This window comes from Rhinatrema bivittatum, chromosome 17 (assembly GCF_901001135.1).
Source record: "Rhinatrema bivittatum chromosome 17, aRhiBiv1.1, whole genome shotgun sequence".
In the NCBI taxonomy this organism is placed as follows: Eukaryota; Metazoa; Chordata; class Amphibia; order Gymnophiona; family Rhinatrematidae; genus Rhinatrema; species Rhinatrema bivittatum.
The window spans coordinates 43105703-43130008 of record NC_042631.1 but is presented as its reverse complement, the minus strand read 5'-3'; the positions used below and the strand labels follow the sequence as shown (position 1 = coordinate 43130008).

At 43.7% G+C, this 24306-nt stretch overlaps 1 protein-coding gene across 3 annotated transcripts in view; it reads right to left on the bottom strand.

The window, feature by feature from the left end:
- Positions 1-24306, bottom strand: part of LOC115079264 (mucin-5AC-like) — a 264061-nt gene that overhangs the window by 117769 nt on the left and 121986 nt on the right. For all 3 annotated transcript variants that reach the window (XM_029582610.1, XM_029582612.1, XM_029582611.1), the window contains exons 17-18: positions 6950-7205; positions 5482-5534 (exon numbers count right to left, since the gene is read on the bottom strand). In XM_029582610.1, the coding sequence (XP_029438470.1) occupies positions 5482-5534; positions 6950-7205 (309 nt within the window). The remainder of the gene's footprint in view (positions 1-5481; positions 5535-6949; positions 7206-24306) is intronic.

Here is a 24306-nt window from a genome sequence, read left to right as displayed (position 1 = left end):
CTCTGTAATCATTACAAGTACTACAGAACTTTGCCACTTGTCTCATCACTGATTTGAGCAGAAGGGCCCATATCTCCCCGATGCTGGTCAACATGCACTGGCTGCCAGTTTTCTGGTCTGCACATTAAAAGGTTGCGCTGCTTACTCACAAACTTCTTAGGAGTGACTCTCTATCATGGGTTAACGCCATGTCGCGGCTGTATAATCCAGACTGGATGCTGAGGCCTTCACAAATTGGCCTAGTGAACATTTCATCCGTCCATCATTTGAGATTAGTTGAAATTTAGGAAAGAACTATCTCAGTCACAGCTCCAACACTCTGGAACTGACTGCCTGTTGCGTTACGGCTATCATCATGCACCAAGGAGTTTAAAAAGCTACTGAAGACTCATTTATTTGAATTTGTCTTTGCATCTTAGGCCATTAAAACTCTATAAGTTTCATTGGCCAGTTTCAGGGCAGGTTTTGGGCTGTTTTTGTCTCTAGTCTCAGATTTTATCATTTTTCTTTTGATCACATTTTGTTTTTATTATTTTTTTTGATGCTTTCATTTTTTTCCTGTCCATGTTAGTTTTATTCAAATGTGGCTGTGAAATCTGTACACTGCTTAGGGCTTTTTAGAAGCAACAATAAAATAAAAAAAATAAATATCTAGCCTTCTTTGGCCCCACTTCCTACCCTAGCCCTAGCCCCCCCTGGATTTCCCCACTCAAAATAACATCCCTGGTGGTCCAATGGGACACCCATCCCCCAGCATTCCCCCTGATCCCCTCCTAACTTAAACATCCATCCCTGGTAAATTAGTGGATCCCAACCCTAGCCTACCTTATCCAACCTCTGGACCCCACTTACTTGAAATGGCATCATTGGTAATCCAGTGGGGGTCCAGAGTGCTCTCTAGGTTCTGGGCCCAGCAGCAGCCATTTTCCAAAATGATGCTGCCCAGCCTTTGCCCCTACTATACCACTAGGGCTTAACTTGTAAATGCTGAGGGTCATGAGTGTGAGCTATGGTGGGTGGATGGTGTCTGTCTTTGGGGGAAGGGCTGAAAATATATTTGAAGGGAAAAGTTGGAGGTTGGGAGTGAGGTCTTATCTGGACTTTTACAAATTTAATACTTTTTTTTTTTTTTTTAAATTATTATGGCAGCCTCCAGAAGTGGCAGGGATGGGGGAAGGGAATATTTGGGGCCTTTGGCCCCTTTAAGCCAAGGCCTTGGGAGAATCAGGACATGTGTTAGTGTCCCAATGCTCCTGGAGGAAGTTAGTTTCAGCTAACTTCGTCAAATAACATGGCTTGAAGTTTTTTAGGCCAACTGCATTATAATTGATTTGCATGGTTTAGTAATGAGTTGATTTGCATACTTTTGCAAATCAGCTCATTTCTAAACCATACGGTGGTGCCAGATGCAGAATAATGTGAAGTATTTCATATACCTTCTTTTATCCCTGCTTTAGGCCATTTGTCACTGGGTAAAGCATTTACTACGCAGTAAATGGCTTAAACAACTTTATAAATGAGCCTCTACATTTGTACCTAAGGCACTGGAGGATGAAGTGACTTTTCCTAAAATTACAGGGAGCTCGGCTGCACACGCATGTTATAAAATCGGGTGTAGATTTGTGCGCACAAATGTATGCCCATGCGTACCTCTTAAAATCCGGCCCATTATTTCTACAGCACTACCTGTGCTGAAATAGTCTTGCAGACAAATCAAAGCGTTCAGATGCTAGTATTGTTTGTCAGACATTTATCATGAGTGCATTAAAAATCCTGCAAAACAATATTATTGCCTCAGACAGTGATAAATATTTTTAATTACACATAGTACAAAGCAGACTTGTACCAGACATTTACTATACGACAACTCAGGGGAGACTGTGTTTTTCTCACATGTACTGTACTAAAACAGGCTTTTAAAAGCTATTTATAATCTTTCAAGTACTGTACTTTATGCCTTTTCTGCTGTATTTAGTGCCTTTTCTGTTGCAAGTGCCATGTACAGTCTTCTGATGATTTAACCAGACCCTCCCTAGTAAATACTTATTTAATACATTTTTATTCCACTGATCTACAATTCTCTGCAGATTACATCATTACACACACAAAACTTCAATGAACAAAATATTAAGAGCAAACAAAACAGATACAATCTAAGTAGAGCAAGCAAAAACCATATCACGTTGAGGTTGCTAACTAGCTATATGATATAGGCAAGGGAGAACAGGTGCATTTTTAGCAGTATTCTAAATCATAGTAGGCATGGGGGTAGGCTTGCAGGAATGACAGCCACCAAGGAATTGGATCGAGGAAGAGCGCTTGATGTCATCTACTTGGACTTCAGCAAAGCTTTTGACACTTCCCGCATAGGAGACTGGTGAATAAAATGAGAAACTTAGGAGTGAGTGCCAAGGTGGTGGCCTGGATTACAAACTGGTTGACAGACAGAAGATAATGTGTAGTGGTGAATGGAACTTACTCTGAAGAGAGAGCTGTGTTGAGCGGAGTGCCGCAGGGATCGGTGCTGGGACCGGTCCTGTTCAATATCTTTGTGAGCGACATTGCAGATGGGATAGAAGGTAAGGCTTGTCTTTTTGCGGATGACACTAAGATCTGCAACAGAGTGGACATGCTGGAAGGAGTGGAGAGAATGAGATGGGATCTACGGAAACTGGAAGAGTGGTCGAAGATATGGCAGCTGAAATTCAACACTCAGAAGTGCAAAGTCAAGCATATGGGGTGTGGAAATCCGAAAGAACTGTATTCGATGGGGGGAGAAGGGCTGATGTGCACAGAACAGGAGAGAAACCTGGGGGTGATAGTGTCTAACGATCTGAAGTCGGCGAAACAATGTGACAAGGCGATAGCTAAAGCCAGAAGAATGCTTGGCTGCATAGAGAGAGGAATATCGAGTAAGAAAAGGCATGTGATTATCCCCTTGTACAGGTCATTGGTGAGGTCTCACCTGGAGTACTGTCTTCAGTTCTGGAGACCATATCTCCGAAGGGTCAGAGACAGGATGGAGGCGGTACAGAAAAGAGCGACCAAAAAGGTGGAGGGTCTTCATCAAATGACTTATGAGGGGGGATTGAAGAATCTAAACATGTAGACCCTGGAGGAAAGGAGGAGCAGAGGTGATATGATACAGATTTTCGGATACTTGAAAGGTTTTAATGATCCAAAGACAACGACAAACCTTTTCCATTGCAAAAAAATCAGCAGAACCAGGGGTCACGATTTAAAACTCCAGGGAGGAAGACTCAGAACCAATGTCAGGAAGTATTTCTTCACGGAGAGGGTGGTGGATGCCTGGAACACCCTTCCGGAGGAAGTGGTGAAGACCAAAACTGTGAAGAAGCATGGAATAAACTCTGTGGATCCATAAAGTATAGAGGAAGTGAATGAAGTGAAGAGGAATGGGGTCAGCTTGCGGGAATGACGGCTACTACCTGGAGATTAATTTCCTAATTAAATAAATATACACACAGTTAATGCAACTCCAACATTGCTCTATGCTTCAAAGGCAAGAGGAAATAGAAAAAAAAAAGGGGATTTGCATCCACAAAAAAGCAGGGGAGTAGCTTGCTTGATACGGCGGTTACTACCCCAAACCAAAATAGTTTGATACTTCACTCTCAATGATATCCAGCATAGTTCTCTGCTTCAACAGCAGGGGGAATGTTGAAAAGATCTCTCTTCAGCAGCAGGGGGAATGAAGTAAAGATGATTTATATTCGGACAACAACTAACAAGGACTGAGTTGCACAGGCTGGATAAACATGAGTGGGATTAGCTTGCTATGACGGCGGTTACTACCCCTAAACAATTAGCTAGATACTTCACTTAGATGCAGCTCCAGTGCTGCTAACTACATCGATGGCGGGGGTGGAAGGGAAATAGATTGATATTGGGGGTGGAAGGGATGGCGGGGTGGAAGAGAAATAGAACAAAAAGTCATTTACAAGGGACAAGAGAAACAGATAAGTATGAGGGAGAAAAAAAGTAAAAAAGTGAAAGCTTGCTGGGCAGAGTGGATGGACCGATTGGTCTTCTTCTGCCGTCAGTTCTATGTTTCTATGGAGATTAATACCCTTATTCAACAAATATACATAATATGGTTAATGCGACTCCAACATTGCTCTATGCTACAACGGCAAGAAGAAATGTGGAAAAAAGGATTTGCATTCACAAAAAAGCGGGGGTGTAGCTTGCTTGTGGCGGTGGTTACTACCCGAAACCAAATAAGCCTGATATTTCACTTTCAATGCATATCCAGCATAGCTCTCTGCTTCAATGGCAGGGGGAATGAAGAAAAGGTGATTTATATTCAGACAACAACCAACAAGGACTGAATTACATAGTCTGGGTAAACAAATAAGCATGAGTGTAGCTTGCTTGTTATGGCGGTTACTACCCCGAAGCAATTAAGCCTGATACTTCACTTGGAATACAGCTCACTGCGTCAACGGCAGGGGGATGAGGAAAAGAGGATTTATATTCAGGCAACAACCAACAAGGACTGAATTGCACAGGCTGGGTAAACAAATAAGCGTGGGAGTAGCTTGCTTATTGCAGCAGTTATTACCCCTAACCAATTAAGCTAGATACTTCACTTAGATGTAGCTCCAGCACTGCTCTCTACATCAATGGTGGGGGTGGAAGGTAACTAGAACCAAAAAGTTACTAATAAGGGCCAAGAGTAATAGATAAGGCCAAAAGTAACAGATAAGTATGAGAAAAAAAAATGTGTGAAAGCTTGCTGGGCAGACTGGATGGGCCATTTGGTCTTCTTCTGCTGTCATTTCTATGTTTCTTTGTCATGCTACAACCTGATTCATCAGGGAGCTTGTTCCATAGGGTGGGGACAGCTATAGTATACATTCTGTTGCATGATGAAGAAAGCCTTACTAACTTAGAAGAAACCTCAAGGAAATTATGTGATACAGAACATAATAAGCGAGCAGGTTGATATTTCTCAACAGAAGAGATTAAACAGTGTGGCGTCTGGTTATGGAGAACTTTGAAGACCAAGCACAGAACCTTAAACTGAACACAACTCACAAATGAAAGCCAATTTAGCTAATACAGATGAGATATGGCCATGCACTGAGGTGCCAGTCACAAGGCGAGCTACTATCAGTTTGAAATTCTTGCCTCTGTAGCTATCTGTATTATCACTAATACTATATAAATTCACTCTTGTAGTTCTAGAGATACAAAGGGGCTTTTCTCATTCTGTGTCTATGGGAAAAATGTTTTGCACACATGACCAATCTCATTTTTATTAACATGTTAATTTTTCATGGAATTTACTGATGGCATGAGTGATCAGCATTTCTCGTGGACTGTCAGTAATTACAGTTGGTTCAGAGCTTGTAACCAATGCCTGCTGTGAAATTCCTAAGTAGGTGTAACACTGATACCAGTCACAGTATGAGGTAGCACAGTCCCTAGAGAAAGATACCTAGAGTAACATGTTACCTGTTTCTTGAATATTCTTCCCAATGCAGTGCAGTATTCCTTTGTTGCATTTGCTGAGAAAGAGATGAGAAGGAAGGTCAATGTGTGAAGTTGACAACATGAAGTTTCTAAGCTTGCACTATTTAGTCAATAGGAGGACAATCTTTAAAAACCATTTAGTGAGGCAAATATCAATTTACCTGGGTAAAGGACTGTCCTAAAATTCCCCATGTTTATTCTACCTAAAAGTACATGCACAGTTCCAAAACATGTTTAATTGTAGCTGCATTAGGTAGTGTTCCCAGGGAGTGTTTAGGTTGGGAGAGGAAAATAATGCACAAGGGAGGTCCACTGGCTTGTGAAGGCAATGTCCAGCCACTCTTCTAGCCAAAAATGCTTTGTGCATAAGAAGAACAAAATCCAGGTATATTCAAAAGAATATAGCCAGTTAAGTGGTGAAACTTAAGGAATAGAAATAAAGGTTGCGAATCTGTTGGGTCAAACATGCCCCCTCTCCCACCTCAGACCCTGGAAGTTACAAACTTTTGAAAACTGTCACCAGAGTCACGACACGGGAGAAAGGGGAACGGGGAGAGACCAGGACCGGCGCTGAGATATTTTATTTGTTTTTAATGAAGACGGATCGGGGAGGGGGAGGTTGCAGGCTTGGCCCAGCAGCACTGAGCATTTAATTCTTGGTTGGAGAGGGGACATGTTTGGCCCGGCAGGTCTGCAAACTATTTTTTTCTAAAGTATTGTTTCACTATTTAAATGGCTATATTCTTTTGAATATAACCAGTTATGTCTAAAGTTATCCAGCTAAACATAACCGGATAACTTTAAAAATGGGTTATATTCAAAATAATATCTGGTTGTTTAAAGTTATCTGGCTATTCAGTGGGATGTTTATCCCATTGTATATCAATCACTCATACAAAAATAAACCTCAGTAGAACAATTTTTATCTTTTACCTTCATGACCCCAGCTTGCAAATAGCAACAAGCTGTATATACATATTGTATATATTGTATATACAGGACAAGCCGGATAACGGCTTGTCCTGTATATACAATAAACGGCCTACTGAATATAGATCCCAATGAGGTTCCTGTGTTTATTTCTCCTGTAATGCTGCATTATTCATCATCCCTTCTGTACTGGAACATTAATATTGAAATACCTATAGTCTCAATAGAATAGACCAGTGAAATTCACTCCCAGTCCTCAAGGGCCTCAAACAGGTTGGGTTTTCAGGATATCCCTAATGAATATGTATGAGATAGATTTGCATGCGCATCCCTCCATTGTATGCAAGACTATTTCATGCATATTCATCCTGTAAACCTGACCTGTTAGCAGCCGAGGACTGTAACTTGGAGACTGTTTTATAGAATGAATAGAACTGGCATGTAATAATAAGGGTACCTGCTGTGTCAAACTCAGAACATTATTTCTTGGAAGGTACAGCACTGAATGCCAGAGACTCACCAGATGACATCATTCTCATACATGGCTTCTCCACTCAAGATCTGAAGTCCTTTATAATAACACGGGCACTTAATGGGGTTAACACACTGGTTGTTGTCATCCAGGAATGTCCCCTTAGTACAGCCACAGCCATCAACTGGGATGTAGTGAATTATGCAGGCTATGTCAAAATTAGTCAGTGACCAGCATGTTTTGTTACAGCCCGTCATGCCATGGTACATGTAAGTCATCGTTTCAGGGCAATGCATGTATTTTTCTGCAAAGTGAGAAGATCATTGGAAAACTGTTGAGTAGTAATTATTCATTTAGGGGTAAATTTTAAAAAGTACACGAGGGCGTCCATGTGCGTGCGATTCTCAGCAAACACACATGGATGCACTGATTTTATAACATGCGTGCCAGGGCTTTAAAATTTCCCCATTATTTTTCTTTATATTTAACTCATGCCTTGAGTACCTCATTCATGTACTGAAGGCTGTTCCCAGAGGGTTTACAATCTAAGGGGATCATTTACTAAGGTGCAGTATTTTCTCCCAGAGGGAAAATATTGACAAATGTCAATGGTTTAGTAAATCCCATGGTATTTTCCCCCAAAGGGGGAAATATTAATCTGCAGTACTAGTTACCGCAGCCTTTTAAACCCTGTAATATTTTCCCTGGTGGTAAAATGTCACAGAGAAAAATGCCATGGGAAAAGTTAGCTACAACTCCAGATTTCTTGCTAAGGGTCCAATTCACTAAGCAATTCTCCCATTCACACAGAGTTGGAGAAAAGGAAATCAGGGCCTAACTTTCCTAAAAGTAACCTGGCTTGTGATTTTTCAGATAAGCCACATTATTGTATTTACATGAAATTACCTAGTAATGAGCTGCTTTGCATACCTAGCAGTTCATTACCATTTTTGCATTATCAGAGAGAAATAATTAATGGTATTTAAAATTCCGCATATTACTGTTGTACCTCGTGGCAATCACTTAACGCAGCTTAGTAAATGATCTCTTAAGTTTGTACCAGTGGCAGGAATAGTGAAGTGACTTGCCCCAGGTCTCAAGGAGTATGAATGGGAACTGAACCTTGTCTTCTCTGGTTCTTTCCTGCTGGTCTAACCATTAGGCTGCAATATAGCTGCACAACATACTAGAAAATGATGTATGCTTACTATATACAAAATACATCGGAAACCTGGCACTGACTGTTAATGCTTTTCAATGACTTATAGGCATTTTTTAGTGATATGTCCAACTCTCATATATATTTGGGCTGAATGTGGACAAATAAAATAACAATTTAGCAAGTGATCCACTTTTGTGGACAGTTTATAAATCTGCGAGTTTCAGTGAAGGAGCAATTAATCAACTTTCAGTGAACTTTGTTATAACAACCAATTAGCTGTGGACTAGTAGGCTCTGCCTGTCAGTATCAGCCAATTAGATGTGAATTTTAGTGAACACAAGCTGAGAGGAGCAGTCATTTGGCTATGGGTTTCAATAAGACCTGACAGGGGAAACCTGTGCAATTCACAAACATGAGAATATATATTAAAATGCAACCTGTTTTCATAAATATTAGGAGTGTATAGAAGTAAAAATTATGCTTTGCTTTTTTTTTTTTTTTGTTTTGGGGGATATTTTTCCCCATTAATTTCATTTTGTTTAATGTTTATTTTGTTTTAGTTAAAAACAAAAAACAAAAAAAACATTTTAAAAAATATGCAAAACATAAATACAAAGAAACTGGGCCTCCCCTCCCCACCACCCATTCTTCCCACCCAAAAAAATACCAGGGTCAAAATCGTTCCTGGCCCCCACTTACCCGATCTGGGAAAGATCCATTGTTGAGGCCTAGACCTAGGCCACGGAAGGTTGTCGCAACCTTGGCCTAGGCCCTACAGAAGGCCCAGGCTTGGAGGCCTGGTCCCGATGCAGGAGCCTAGGCCAAGATCCAGACCCAAGCCCAATGCCAAGCCCTGAGCCCAGGCCAGTCCGGAGGCTGGGTCCCGATGCCTGGACCTCAGCTTAGGCCAAGGCCAGGGCACAGGCATAGTGTCGGGGCCCAGATCTAAGGCTGAGCCCTAACACGTGGGCCCATGCCCAGACCTCGATGCCTGGGCCTTGGCTGCTGGAGCCCAGACCTTGTAGGTACTCTTTGTCTTCTTTATTCAGTCTTCTTCAGTGGACAACATCCACTGGGAACACACTGGAGGAAATTAACACCGACACATCCTCCTCAGTGGAAGGCACCATTTTGTTATATGGCTGTACATGGCCTGGGTTTTGGTGGTCAGAGCTAAGCCTGACCCTGGGCCAATGGCCAGATATTAGGACCTGGCTTCCAGTATTGGGCCTGCCCCAGTGTCGGGCCTGTTTCAGAACTGGCCTAGGCCGAGGCCCAGGGGTTAGAACCTGTCTTCTGAACCGGCACTAGTACACTAGCACTTTTTAAGTAAAGAACAGGGTAGCAGAATTTATTAATTAGTTAGTAGATTCTACAAAATTTGAGTTTGATCTTGTGGCTGCTTCTAATGCCCAATCGTGTGAACCTCAAGATGTACTGCAATAGAGGCTAGAGTTTCTAAAAAAATAACAATGACTCTGTAAGAACAATCTTTTCTACTTTGAATAGGCTGGCAAATCAGCATTACAAACTTTGGAATATTTGAACCACAAATTTATTCAAAGTTACCCCTTGAGGCTAAAATGCACCTCGATTCTAACAGGACAGAATCAGAGTGGCATGTTACATGTATAGAAAACCACTGAAAAACTGGCAGTGCCTGTGAAATCAGCGAGATTACTTAGATTGCCCCTGGGATGTGCCTATGCCTGCTGACCACGTTTTTTGGTATTAATTCAGAAAATTCCAATAGTAATTTCATGCAAGACATCAAAGAGCTCTCTGCTGCCTCTCTGCAGTATCTATTTTAAGACAAAACCTTTTCTCCCTCATAATTCACTTCTGACCTACATTTTTAATACATTTCTTCTCCTCAGCCCGTACTCTTTCCTTATTTCTTTTCACTCTGTTCTCACTGCTAAGCCATCCTGCTCTGCCTTCAATATTTTCATTTCTGTGCTCATATTCCCTCAGAAGCTGAGCCCTGCAGAGTCCTCGTGTGGCCAAGGAGGCAGGATGTGGCGTCTCTGCTGCTCTTTGGAGAACTATTATGAGTTTTAGGTAGAATCAGCAGTTTCCTCTTCCTCCTTGTCTCAAGATTGGTTTGAATATTGAATATGAGGATTTAAAACATTAGTGATGCTAATCCACTTAGTACAATCATTTATCAATGATAAGCCCAAGAAATTATACATCTGTATAAAAGGGAGTGAGAACTGGAACATTCATATGACACACTGTACTTAGGCAGAAGGGACTCACCAATATGTATTTTGTGATCTTGAGCAAATCACATAGTTCCATAACACACACACACATCATTCTTATAATAATTTTTTCCCACAAAACCTTTATCATTACTTCACATTCCCTTTGTGTTCCCAAACCTCTACCAAAACTTTATATTCCCTTTGAATTGCCTACAAAGAAACATTTGTTTCACCAATATAGGCTTCCTCAGGGGTAAATTTTCTAAAACTTAAAATCACTTTATCTGAATAAATGTATCCAAGTTTTTCTTCTTTTTTTCTTTATTCACCTCCCTCACTCATATATTTATGACAGCCCTTTGGGATCATAATGATAAGGCCTTAGTCTTGAACCCTATGAGCTAGGATAGAAAAGGTATTGGAGAGAGGGATAGTGGCATAGCCACGGGTGAGCCTAGGTAGGCTGTCGCCCACCCACTTTGTGCCCAGGCCCACCCAATCAGCACTTCCCTGTGCAAAGAGGTGGTCTGTCTCAGGGCCATCGTGGAGCTCATCCCGCATGGCCCCAGAAGAAGAGGTCCGTTAAACAGCTATCGCAGAGCTCACCCTGCACCACTCGAGAAGAGGAGACTCTTCACAGCCTAGGGCTGCCACGGAACTCATCCTGTATGGACTGAGAAGAGGAGGCCTGTCGCAGTGCCATCAAGTAGCTCATTGCAGCCCGTTGCAGCCCGTCGCAGAGCTCACCCCGCACCACTCGAGGAGACTCTTCACAGCCTAGGGCAGCCCGTCGCAGCCCGTTGCAGAGCTCACCCCGCACCACTCGAGAAGAGGAGACTCTTCACAGCCTAGGGCTGCCACGGAACTCATCCTGTATGGACTGAGAAGAGGAAGCCCGTCGCAGTGCCATCAAGTAGCTCATCGCAGCCCATCACAGCCCGTCGCAGAGCTCACCCCGCACCACTCGAGAAGAGGAGACTCTTCACAGCCTAGGGCTGCCACGGAGAACATCCTGTATGGACTGAGAAGAGGAGGCCCGTCGCATGCCATCAAGTAGCTCATCGCAGCCCGTCGCAGAGCTCACCCCGCACCACTCGAGAAGAGGAGACTCTTCACAGCCTAGGGCTGCCACGGAACTCATCCTGTATGGACTGAGAAGAGGAGGCCTGTCTCAGTGCCATCACGGAGCTCATCCTGTGCAGCCTGAGAAGAGAAGGCTTATTGTAGAGCCGTCAAGGAGCTCATCTTGTGCAGCCCAAGGAGGCCCATAGCAGGACTGTCAAAGAGCTTACCTTGCGCAACACGAGAAGAGAAGGCTTGTCACAGGGTCGTTGCGGAGATCATCTAGCGTGGCCTCAGAAGAAGTGTGTGGGAGTAAGAAGCCTGTGTGTGTGTGTGTATCAAAAATCTTCAGACGAAGTGGATTCTGTCCTCGACAGCTCATACCTTAATAAATTGGTTAGTCTATAGGGTGCCACTCGACTCCTGTCATTTTTGTGTGTGTGTGTGTGGAATACTACACACTAATCGAATTATAGGATTTTTTTCTATGGTATCAATATATTGTCATCGTCGGTAAATAAGGTTCATTTGTAGGCATGTCTGATAACCTTAGATAGATAACCTCGATAATGAAATTTGTCATGTCTTGGGTCTGTTGTCTAAATTCCAAACCTGTGGTATATAATCTTTGCTAATGGAGGAATTGACCTGTAAGTACATTATCATATAGTGATTGTGGGTGAAAACTAGTATAATGTAGTAGTGTATTAACATCAGTTGGTTTATGGTAAATGGACATCACAAACCTATTCATAGACTTAGAAATCATAATGTCCAAGAATGGTATTCGATGATCATGGTATTATACTGTAATTTTAAGTTAACATCCAAAGTATTAATCCAGACTATAAATTCCTTCAATAAGTCTACTATATCTGTCCAAATTCAAAACAAATCATCTATGAATCATTTCCAAAATCTGAAATGGGCCCAATATATTGATGGATAAATACTTTTACATTCAAATTCATCCATATAAAAGCATGCTATCGAGGGGGCCATTGATGACCTCATTGTTACTCTATTTGTTGAAAAAAATGAGTTTCAAACTGGAAAAACTTTTCCTTAAGGTCACCCCCACTAGTTGTTCAACAGATGCTGTATATTTTTGAGAATATCCATGATTTAATAATGTAGCCTTTACTGTCGATAAAGCTGATCCTAAAGGTATATTAGCATAAATGGCTGATACATCAGCCATAACTAAAATCCATGATGAGTGAACATCCGTAATTTGTTGTGAAATTGTAAGATGTATTGAATCTTATACATATCAACCAATCTGTGATATCCTAGGTTGTAAAAAGCTGTTCTCATCTTCGAATTAGGATAAAAAACTGACCACATCCCTGAAATGATAGGCCTACCAGGGGTAGCAGACAGAGATTTCTGAATTTTGGGTACTATTTAGAAACAGGGACTCATCAAAAACATATGAAATAAGAATAAAAATCCTGTTTGCGCGTTATATTTTTCAATTCATCCTGTAGAATCCTATCTGAATCCCAATAGCTGGATCCGTAGGCAATTTAGTATAAAATTGATTACATATCGATGTTTGACTTCCTCAACATATGAATCCAAATCCTTAAGAACAATCCCACCCCCACTTATCCACTGGTTTGATCTGAGTGTGATGCTACAATTGCTTTCCACTCCTCCTTAGAAGTTAAATATAATATACTGTAGATTATCTTCTAATGCAGCAATGTCCTTCAGAACGAAATTTTCAAATGCAGTGATAAGTGGCGCTGGGGGACCTTATAGAACCCATACAGATCATTGTGGAAATTTAATGGATCGTCCAGTATAACTGCAGTCCCTACCAAGAAAAGAGGCTATTTTAGATCTTTTAAAAAAAATTGACAGCTCTACACCTAAAAGAAAATGATCATAATAAGAAGTGGGGATATATGACAGCCCTTTAAGTATTGAAAGTTCAGATTCTGAAAGGTTTCTTGAATATAGATTGTAAACTAATGGCTTTTCTATCCCAGATGTTCATTTCTGCATGTTTCCCTCCAACATGTAGGTGGACAAAATGCTCTGTATTCCATCCTGTGATCGCGGGGTCGTAAAAAATATGCTTCTCCTAGATCATCATGCACAGGATTTTCAGGCATAGACCTAAAAGTGACAATTTTCTTAATAGATTGCCCCTTCATATATGACTGCGCCATTAATTCACCTTCATAAGAATATAAGAACATAAGAAATTGCCATACTACCTGACAAATACCCAAATAGTAAATAAATCCCGCACTACTAAGGCAGGTACTAAGTACTGGCTATTCCCTTGGGGCCGGATTTTAAAACCTGCGCGCATGGGGTACATTTGTGTGCACTACCGGCGCGCACAAATGTACGCCCGGTTTTATAACATGTGCACACAGCCGCGCGCATGTTATAAAATCCAAGGTTGGCGCACACAAGGGGGTGCACACTAGTGCACTTTGCGCGTGCCGAGCCCTAGGGGAGCCCCGATGGCTTTCCCCGTTCCCTCTGAGGCTGCTCCGAAATTGGAGCAGCCTCGGAGGGAACTTTCCTTCCACCCCTCCCACCTTCCCCTCCCTTCCCCTATCTAACTTGCCCCCCAGCCCTACCTAAATTCTCCCCTACCTTTATTTTGTTATTTAAGTCTACGCGATCCCCCAGCACGGCCGCTGTGCCAGAGGCCTCGGTCCCACCCCTGCCCCGCGCGTCCCGGGGCTTGTGCTCGTCGCCAGGCCTATGCAAAATAGGCTCGGCGCGCATAACCCTTTTAAAATCTGCTTCTTGGGGTACATTTTAAAAAGGCCAAGCAAGTGTCCATGTGTGCACAGTTCCTGGCGCATGCACATGGACACCCCGATTTTATAACCTGCACACAGTAATGCACGCAGGTTATAAAATCCCGATACCCGCACACACATGTGTGCCGATTTTATATTGGCGTGCACATGTGCACGTGGGTTCCGACTCTTGCGCGCTGGGGGGGGTATTTTGTAAAAAAAACGTATGGCGACCTCATCGGGCCTTTGCCCAGTTCCCTCCCAGTCCGCTCCAATTTTGTTTTAGAACTTACCTGCTCGATGGAGCAGGAGTAAGCTCCGTGCGCCGGCAGGATGGGGCGTGTGCTTCACTGGGCTGTTCAGCTCGGAGAAGAGACGGCTGAGGGGGGATATGATAGAGGTCTTTAAGATCATGAGAGGTCTTGAACGAGAAGATGTGACTCGGTTATTTACACTTTCGAATAATAGAAGGACTAGGGGGCATTCCATGAAGTTAGCAAGTAGCACATTTAAGACTAATTGGAGAAAATTCTCTCTCACTCAGCTCACAATAAAGCTCTGGAATTTGTTGCAGGGAGGATGTGGTTAGTGTAGTTAGTGTAGCTGGGTTCAAAAAAGGTTTGGATAAGTTCTTGGAGGAGAAGTCCATTAATGGCTATTAATCAAGTTTACTTAGGAAATAGCCTTTGCTATTAATTGCATCAGTAGCACGGGATCTTCTTAGTGTTTGGGTAATTGCCAGGTTCTTGTGGCCTGGTTTGGCCTCTGTTGGAAACAGGATGCTGGGCTTGATGGACCCTTGGTCTGACCCAGCATGGCAATTTCTTATGTTATTAAATATACTCCTGCAGTGATATCAGCCTGCCAGTATTCTGGACAGACTAGCAAAAAAAACTTGATTAATAACAGATAACCATTTCAGTACTCAGCCAACAGGAAACACTGAGTTTAGACAAAGAATGCATCACCACTAGTCTAGTGCAGGGCCGGTGCAAGGGTATTTGACACCCTAGGCAAACCTTACAGTCTGGCGCCCCCTCCCCATACACAATTTTAAATTATGCATTTATAACATATTTTACATGAAAGATGACATTCTGAGGTAAAATTAATATACAAGTTGTTGTGATAATTTCATGCACTGTTGTGATGCCAACAAGAAAACTTTGCATCTTGGAATTCATATGGCATCAAACCTATTATGATATATTTCGGCATGGTCCTCCCATATCAACACAGTACTATCTGCCAACACTCAAAGAATAACAACCCTACCTATGAAAAAGAATACCAAAAATATTACACCAGAATCTAAAATATCAATACACCTCCTATCAGGAAAACAGAACAGGCCAAGCTACTACAGATCCCTACAGAGAAACCACATGCTAAAAGAATACTTCATCTCAGTCTTTGCATGCAGAACACAGACCCTCATCAAATACAGAATAAAGCCACATAAAGTATAAATAGAAATGTGCAGACAAAAACTGAACTGTAAAACGCATCACGCCAGACTCTATACAGTGTAACAATGGAAAAACAAAAATGTCACCATTCCTCGTGAAACAAATCAATAAAATGAAGATATAATTTCAAAACAGCTGATGAATACAATATCCAATAATTAAAGACTCGAGCAAATTTTGAAAGCTTTACCAAACACCAATAAAATATTTCAAACAGCAGACACATCACATACTACCCAATAATTAAAATGGTAGTCAATCAAGAAAAATGAACTTAAAAAGCCACCTTTACTTACCCTCTCCAGCAGTTCTCCTACTCCTTTCCCTTGCAGGCCATACCAGAAGCAGCAGTAGCTGCTGAAGCTGTCCTCACAGATCTCTTCCTTAGGGACCACAACCAGTCTCTTCTCTCTCTCACACACATACCAGTCACACCCTCAGGACCAGTTTCTGTCTCTCACACACCAATCTCTCCCCAACCAGTCTCTCTCTCTCTCTCTCTCTCTCTCTCTCACACACACACACACACCAGGCATCTCCCTGATCAGCCGTTCTCACACATACACACGTTACCTCTCTGGCCAGTCTCTCTCAATCACACATGCTCTCGCTCTCTCTTACTTACACACAGGCTTTCAATCACACACATGCTCTATCTCACTTACAAACAGGCTCAATCACACACATGCCCTCTCTCACAGCCACAAGCCAGCCAAAAACATGCTCCATCTCTCTTGCGCACACACATTGACACACAGAAGCACCCTCCCTGTCTCACATACATATTACACTCGCACAGAAGCACCTTGCTTTCAGACTTGCAGCATTTTTCACTTTTACTAAACGTGAAAGTGATACTCCCAACCGTTAAATAAGAAAACCACATTCCTATCAAAAGGCGAAATGACACCCTTCCTTCAGGTTCTGTCCTCCCAAGGGACAGCCACCCACACAGTACAGCTTCTATTGTTTTACGCTTCCAGGCAATAAAGCAAGTGTCTTTCTTCAAACTATCAGTTGTATGATTATTCATGTGGGAGATATGGAACAGAAAGACATCCTTAGTCGGCTTCCCTTTTAAATGGGAAGATTCCAGTCTTAGTCATTTAAAAATATACATTTTCTAAAGGCTTAAAAAAAAAAAAAAGCAAAACCATTTCAGATTCTATTCTAGTCTTCATGCTTAAATTATGCTTAAAAAAAAACAAAAAAAAAACCAAACCCACCTGGCATCATTATCTTAAATTTGTGATTTTGCTGAGATGAACATTTTAAATACTAAAGCAAAAAAAATTAAAGTATTTGTCTCTGCCCACTTTAAGTTAAATTTTATTTTCCAGAAGAGGGATGCTTAAAATTTAGTAATTTTATCTTTCATCCAACTTTTCAAAAGTTCAGCTATATGTATTAATCATATTTCATTTTTTTAAACTGGCAGATTCCTTTCTCACATACACACACACACTCACAGGAAGAAGGTCGGCGCCGAGACTTAGGGGGCACTGCGGCAGGCAGGCAGCCAGCTCCCGACTCACCCTGCCTCCCCACCAGTGCCACCCTCCCGACAGCCCCCTAGTGGTCCAGCGGAGGTCCCGGGAGCGATCTGCCACTCCCGGGGCCTCGGCTGCCACTAAGCAAAATGGCGCTGGTGGCCTTCAGCCCCTACCATGTGACAGGGGCTACCGGTGCCATTGGTTGACCCCTGTCACATGATAGGGGCTGAAGGTAACCGGCGCCATTTTGCTTAGTGGCAGCCGAGGCCCCGGGAGCAGCAGATCGCTCCCGGGACCTCCACTGGACAACTGGGGGGGTGTCGGGAGGGTGACACTGGCGGGGCGGCAGGGCGAGTCGGGAGCTGGCTGCCTGCCACGACGCCCCCTAAATCTCGACGCTTGGTCTCCATCTACGCGAGTCGAAGGCTGGCAGAATTTTGAAAGGGCATTTTTTGCCCTTTCAAAATTCTGCTGCCTGCTGCGGCGCCCCTTAAGTCTCGGCGCCCTAGGCACAGGCCTAGCTCGCCTAGTGGTTCCGCTGGCCCTGGTCTAGTGTCTGGATTAACACTTACCAGTAACCCTTAGAACACGTAGCCAGGCAGGAGGACAGTAGCACAATCATTCAGCAGCAAAGGGCGGGAAGCTGGATTCATCTGTCTAACCTAAAGAAAAGGAAATTATCAGGTAAGTAGTAATTTCTCATTTCTTAACGTCTAAGACAGATGAATCTAGACCATGGGATGTACCCAAGCTACTCCCGAATAGGGCGGGAGGCTGCCCACAATTCAGTCAAAATCACACGTGCAAAGGCTGCGTCCTCTCAGGTCTGCTCATCCAGACAATAATACCTGGAAAAGGTGTGTAGGAGGACTTCATCACAGCTTGACAAATGTCAAAGGGAGACAACAGTCTAACTTCCGCCCAGGACATTGCCTGAGCCCTAGTGGAATGAGCCCTAACTTGACAAGGCAACTGGTGTTCAGCATCCACAACATACATGGCTGTGACTACATCCGTAATCCAGCGAGCTAATGTAAGCTGCGAAGCCGGCTTGCCCTGTTTACCTCCACCATGGAGGACAAACAAGCGATCTGTCTTCTGGAAAGGTTTATAAACCTTCAAATACCTCACGATATCCTCACAATATGTCTCTTAACATCCAAGGGTCGCAACTGATGGATATTCTTCCGCATCTCTTTCCCTATCCAGACATGGCAGGGAAACGGACTGATTCAAGTGAAAATCTGAGACCACTTTTGGCAAAAAAGAAGGAACAGTACTCAGTGCCTGGAGTCACTCATAGGAATGGCTCCTGGCAAGACAAGGCCTGCAGCTCAGAAATTTAACGCGCAGAATAAATCACCACAAGAAACATCGTTTTCAAGGTCAGTAACTGCAAGGAAAGGTTACACATGGATCTGAACGTAGGGCCCGCTAAGAAATCCAAAACCAGATTAAGACTCCACAAGGGCAAGGGAGGACGAAGATGTTTCACTCCTTTCAAGAAATGAGCTACAACTGGATGAGCTAGGGTCCACCATTCACCTGATCCCTGAAACAGTCAAGAGCTGCTACTTGCACTTTTAAGGAATTAAGGGCCAGCCCTTTATTCACTCTATCCTACAAAAATTCCAAAATGAGCAGGATCTTAACCAAACAAGGAGGAGCACCTCGATCTTCACGCCAAGCCTCTAATACTTGCCAAACCTGCACATAGGCTAAGGAAGTGGAAAACTTTCTTGCTCATAGCAAGGGGGCAATCACTGCAGTAGAATATCCACGCTTCAGCAAGTGAACCCTCTGAAGGGCCATACCAAAATCGAGTCAGATCTTCGTGAAGAACAGGACCCTGCCGTAAAAGATTCTTGTGCACAGGAAACTGGAGGAGGGAGTCTACCAGGAGTCTTTGCAGATCTGCATACCATGGTCTCCTGGGCCAATCTGGTGCCATTAAAAGCACCATTCCTCTGTGACTCTCGACCCTCTGAACCATTCTGCCCAACATGGGCCATGGGGGAAAGGCATACAACAGCTTGTCTCCTGGCCATTCCCGCATTGTTTTTTCTGCAATGTGCAAGGTTGAGATCTCCTGAAGATACACTTCTGCCCATTTCATAAGTTGGTCTATTTCCTGCGAAACCTGCTGGTTCTTGGTTCCTCCCTGCCAATTGATGTAAGCCACTGTCAATGCATTGTCCGACATTATATAGACTGCTCGATCCTGCAACCTGCCAATGAACTGAAAGCATGCCAACCGCACTGTCCGGGCTTCCAGCTGATTGATGCTCTAGAGAGTTTCTTCTGCACTCCAGCTCCCTTGCGCTGTCAGTTCCTGACACTGAGCTCCCCAACCCTAGAGCCTCACATCTGTCATGAGTACTAACCAGTATGGTGATTTTAGGGAAACTCCCTTTCTTAGATGATCTGCTTGTAACCTCACTGTAGTTGAGAGCAGACCTTCATCGGCAGGTGGAGCCGAAGTAAATAGTCTTCAGACTGAGGGCTCCAATGAGACAGCAGGGAGCGCTGAAGAGGACGCATATGCACCCTCACCCACAGCACCACTTCCAGAGTTGCTATCAGTCTGAGCACCTGTAGATAGGACCACACTGTCGGGTGTATTGTATTCATCAGTAGAAGCACCAGCACCATCAACTTCTGAATACGACCTTCCATCAGGAAAACCTTGCCCTGCTTTGTGTCGAACCATACACCAAGATACTCTAGCGACTGAGATGGCTGAAGTCTGCTCCTGGCCAGGTTCACCACCCAATCAAGCTCTTGCAACAGGGAGATCACCTTGCGGGTCACCAGGCGACTCTCTTCCAGAGACTGGACCAAATCAGCCAGTTGTCCAAGTACGGTTGTACCAGGAGCCCATCGTTTCATAACTCTGCAGCCACCAGCACCATAATCTTGGAAAAAGTTCTGGGTGCGGTGGCCAGACCAAAAGTTAGGGCCCGAAACTGAGAATGGCATCCCAAAACCGCGAATTACAGAGAATGGTGGTGCTCTAGTTGGATGGGAATATGCAGGTACACCTCAGATAGATCCAAGGAGGTCAGAAATTCCCAACTACATGGCCATTATCACTAAGCGCAATGTTTTAATATGAAAATGAGTCACCCGCAAATGACCCCTTTGAGATCCAGGATGGGATGAAAGGAGCACTCCTCCTTGGGCACAACGAAATAATTGGAATATTGACCTGTATATTCTTGAGACGTGGGCACTAGAACCACAGCCCTCAGACTGAGAAGCCTTGAGAATGTACACTCTACTGTTTGCTTCTTCCCGAGGAACACTGCAGAACTTCAGCACCTCTCTCTCTCATATCGCCTCCAGGATCCACTGGTCTGATGTGATTTCAACCCATCTCTGATAAAAGAGAGAGAGGCGCCCCCTTATCTCCTGTTCCCGGGATGAGTCAGCAAACCTTCATTGGGGGGCTTGGAAAGTTCCGCTACCCGAGCCCACACCCCTTCTGGGCTGTCTGGGACGAAAGGACTGAGACCTACCGAAAGGTTGAGTCCTCTGAAGGGTCACTCCTCTGCAGAGTCGAAAATGCTTGGATCTCCTAGCATAATCTCTCATGTCAAAGAAGCGCCATGTCTACTTCTTATCCTCTGGCTACCGAGGAATTGGGGATTCGCTCCACTTATTGGCCAGTTTCTCCAACTCGCTCCCAAACAAGATCGAACCTTTAAAGGGCAATTTCATAAGGTTAGCCTTGGAGGTTGCATCGGCTGCCCAATTTCTCAGCCATAACTGATGATTGGCCGCTTTTACCGAAACCATCCTTCTGGCTGAGGTGCGGACCAAATCGCAGCCTTCATTTGCCCAAAAGGCAGATGCTGGTTCCATAATTGTCCTGGAATTCACTCTAGATTCATCGGCCACCTGAGAAAGAAGTAAACAAAAGCGAGCCACCAGGGAACAACAAGAAGCTACCTGTAAAGTCATTGCCACTGCTTCAAATGCTTGCTTAAGGATGGCTTCAATCCTATCGTGCATATCCTTCAACGCTGCTCCTCCCTCCACAGGGATAGTCGTCCAGCTTGAAGACAGCACAGACAAGTGCATCTACTTTCGGAAAACACAAATGCTCTCTCGCCACTGGATCCAGGGGGTACAGGCCTTCCAAAACTGGACCCCCTTTGAAATTAGCCTCTGGGGCGCCCCACTCAAGATCAAACAATTCCTGAATGATCTCCATAAAGAGGCTTTATGTAAAAAAGCCTCTTTATGGAGATGTAAAAAAAAAAAAAAAAAAAAAGATTTTTCTTTGGCTCAGACATGGATTTGGGCCGAGCATCTTTAATGTCTGGGAAATCAGAGCCAGTAACTCTCCTCTATGAAAGAATCACAACATGGTTGTGATTCTTTCATAGAGAAATCTGCAAATGAAGAAAATATTCCCATACCATACCCACACAACGCATACATCACTCATAAGCAGGTGAGAGACCTAGGAGTAATTCTGGATAATAGACTAAACCTAAAGAAAATGGTCAATACTACATCCAAAGACTGCTTTTACAGACTCCAGGTTCTGAAACGACTCAAGCCACTTCTATTTTTCCAAGATTTCAGGACAGTCCTCCAAGCGTTGCTATTTGCCAAGATTGACTATTGCAGTGCCCTTCTCCTTGGCCTACCCAAGTCGACCACTAAACCGCTTCAGATGATACAAAATGCTGCAGCGAGATTACTGACCAACACCAGCCGCGAAAATCACATCTCACCCATCCTCAGAAACCTACATTGGCTACCAGTAAATTTTAGAATCCTTTACAAATCAATCACCCTAATACATAAATCCATCCATCATCAACTCCAACACAACCTTGAAATTCCCTTCAAACTTCACTCCTCCAACAGACCAATTAGAGATAATCATAAAGGTACTCTGAATTACCCCCCAACTAAAGCCTCACGCCTCTCCTCGACCAAAGACCGAGCTTTTTCAATAGCAGGTCCGTCTATTTGGAACAACATCCCTTCAAGCCTCCGACTAGAACCCTGTCTCATTACGTTCAGGAAAAAACTAAAGACGTGGCTATTCCACCAAGCCTTCGATGATCCTCCACACAATCCTTAGTCTTCTTTTCCCTCACTTGGACATAGAAGATTGAGGTCCTCCAACCATTCAAACGAAGGACTCTTGCACTCACTGGTTAAAGCATCTTATGCTCTAACCCAAATTCCTTTTTGTATTATGTTTTTTAATTACCTTCTGCCTTTACCTTTCTTCTAGCTTTTAAGCTTCCCAAGTTTTTTAGTCCTTGTTAAATGTAACTTTGCCTTATTCACTTCTCTTGTTAATTACTTTTATTTATTGCTTCAGTTATACACTTGTTTTATGTAAACCGATCCGATATGGTTATTACTATGAAGCTCGGTATAAAAAAGTGTTAAATAAATAAATAAATGGTCATATACGGTTCCAGTCTTGGAGGAATTTCCCCATCCTCCAGAGAGTCAGGATCGGCCTCATTATCCATGCCATCCGGATCCCTGTTGGGAAGATCTGCTGCTGATCTAGGTATACTTCTGCGCTTAACAGTAGTATTGGGTGAGTGAGAGGTCACTACCTGCAACTCTGACCTAGCAGGATTGGACGGGGCTGAGGACTGCACCTGAAGAAAGGATTGCAATCCTTGAAAAAATTCTACCTGGGAAAAGGCAGAAGGATACATGCCAAAACCAGAAGGTACCTGTGCTGTGCCCACTGAGCTACCTTCCCCTGCTGACAAACTTGTTAAGGGAATTCTAGGGTCAGGCGCCCCTCCTGACATGTCTTTATCCAGGTCCTCATCAGGCTGGGAAGAACCAGGCTTAAAAAAAATCAGAAGAAGGCAATTTTCCTTGAGCCTCTAAGCAGTGCTGGCTCAAGTTAGAGGGCACGCCAGACTGAGATGTCCGAATATGACTGGCAGCACAGAGGGAAAGGCGCTTAGGTTTCTTAGCTATAGGCGCCATAGGTCTGTCAATACACTTAACAGGCAACTGAAAGGTGTGTGTCCAGCTAAATTCACACTGCAAAATATATGCATCCAAAATATAGGCGTCCCAAACTTAGGAGTCCAAAATCTAGGCATTCCAAACTTAAGCAAACAGACAATGATAACCAAATTCTGCGTACAGGTAAGTGCATGTCTAACACAGATGCCGCTATTACCTGGACGCCCAAGCAGGCGTCCGACTAAGCATCTAAAACTGGATGCATCACCTGGATGCACAGCAAAACGCACTAGCACAAACCAACGGTCCTAAAGAAGGCAGCCTAACGCACAGGAAAATGCACGTGAAAATGCCACCATGGTCTACCATGCAGTGCACAGAAAAAAAATGACTAAGAGAGGGTCCTAGCCCAAAATGGGCTGATCAACCTGCCAGGCTGCCCACATCCCTTAACCTCCCTCGAGGGTGGGAATGAACGTCGGAACAGTGCACCAAGCACGGAGACCGGCGGTAGGAGAAAATCCTACAAACTCCTTCTCTGACTGTCTTTTTTTTTTTTTTTTTAAGCTTTACTTGAGCTTAGCCCATTCCAGCTAAGTACAGAGGCAGTCTCTGGCTGCAGGGGGGTGGGGGGGGGGGGGGCTGGGGAGGAAAGGGCATATACCATCACCGCCTTGCTTGGCTTCCTGCACCCGCTGCCTTTCAGCTGTTTTAACAGCTAAGACCACGCTGGCTGATAAAACCAGTTACCGGACCAAGGCACTCATCTGAAGGACCATAGAAATCACCTCAGGAATTCTCAACCAGGGGAGGGACCATTTGGCATCACCGCAGAAGAGCAGGGCAAATTACATTTCCTTTCTTTATTTCTCTTTCTAAAACTTGAAGCAATCCCCAGTAGGGAGATGCACGTCCACCATCTGCTGGAGATGGAGAAGACTGGCGGGCTGATGTCACTGCAGGAGTATATACACTGTGATGTCACCTTTGCTCTGCCTCCATCTATTGATAGAGGTGCATAACCCACTGGTTCTGGATTCATCTGACTAGACGCTAAGAAATTCATTTTTTATTTTAGTTATTTCAGAGCCCTGGGGTGTATATCATCTGCTCTGGGTGATGTGCTCCTCTTTGGCTTGTCAGTCTTCAAATGACTTATCAGAGGATGAACTAAATGTGGTGACTTTTTGGATTAATGCTGTCTGGGCTTTATTCATCTAAGGGTTTATGGAACCTCTAACATAATCATTCTCAACCCTACAGAATTTATTAAC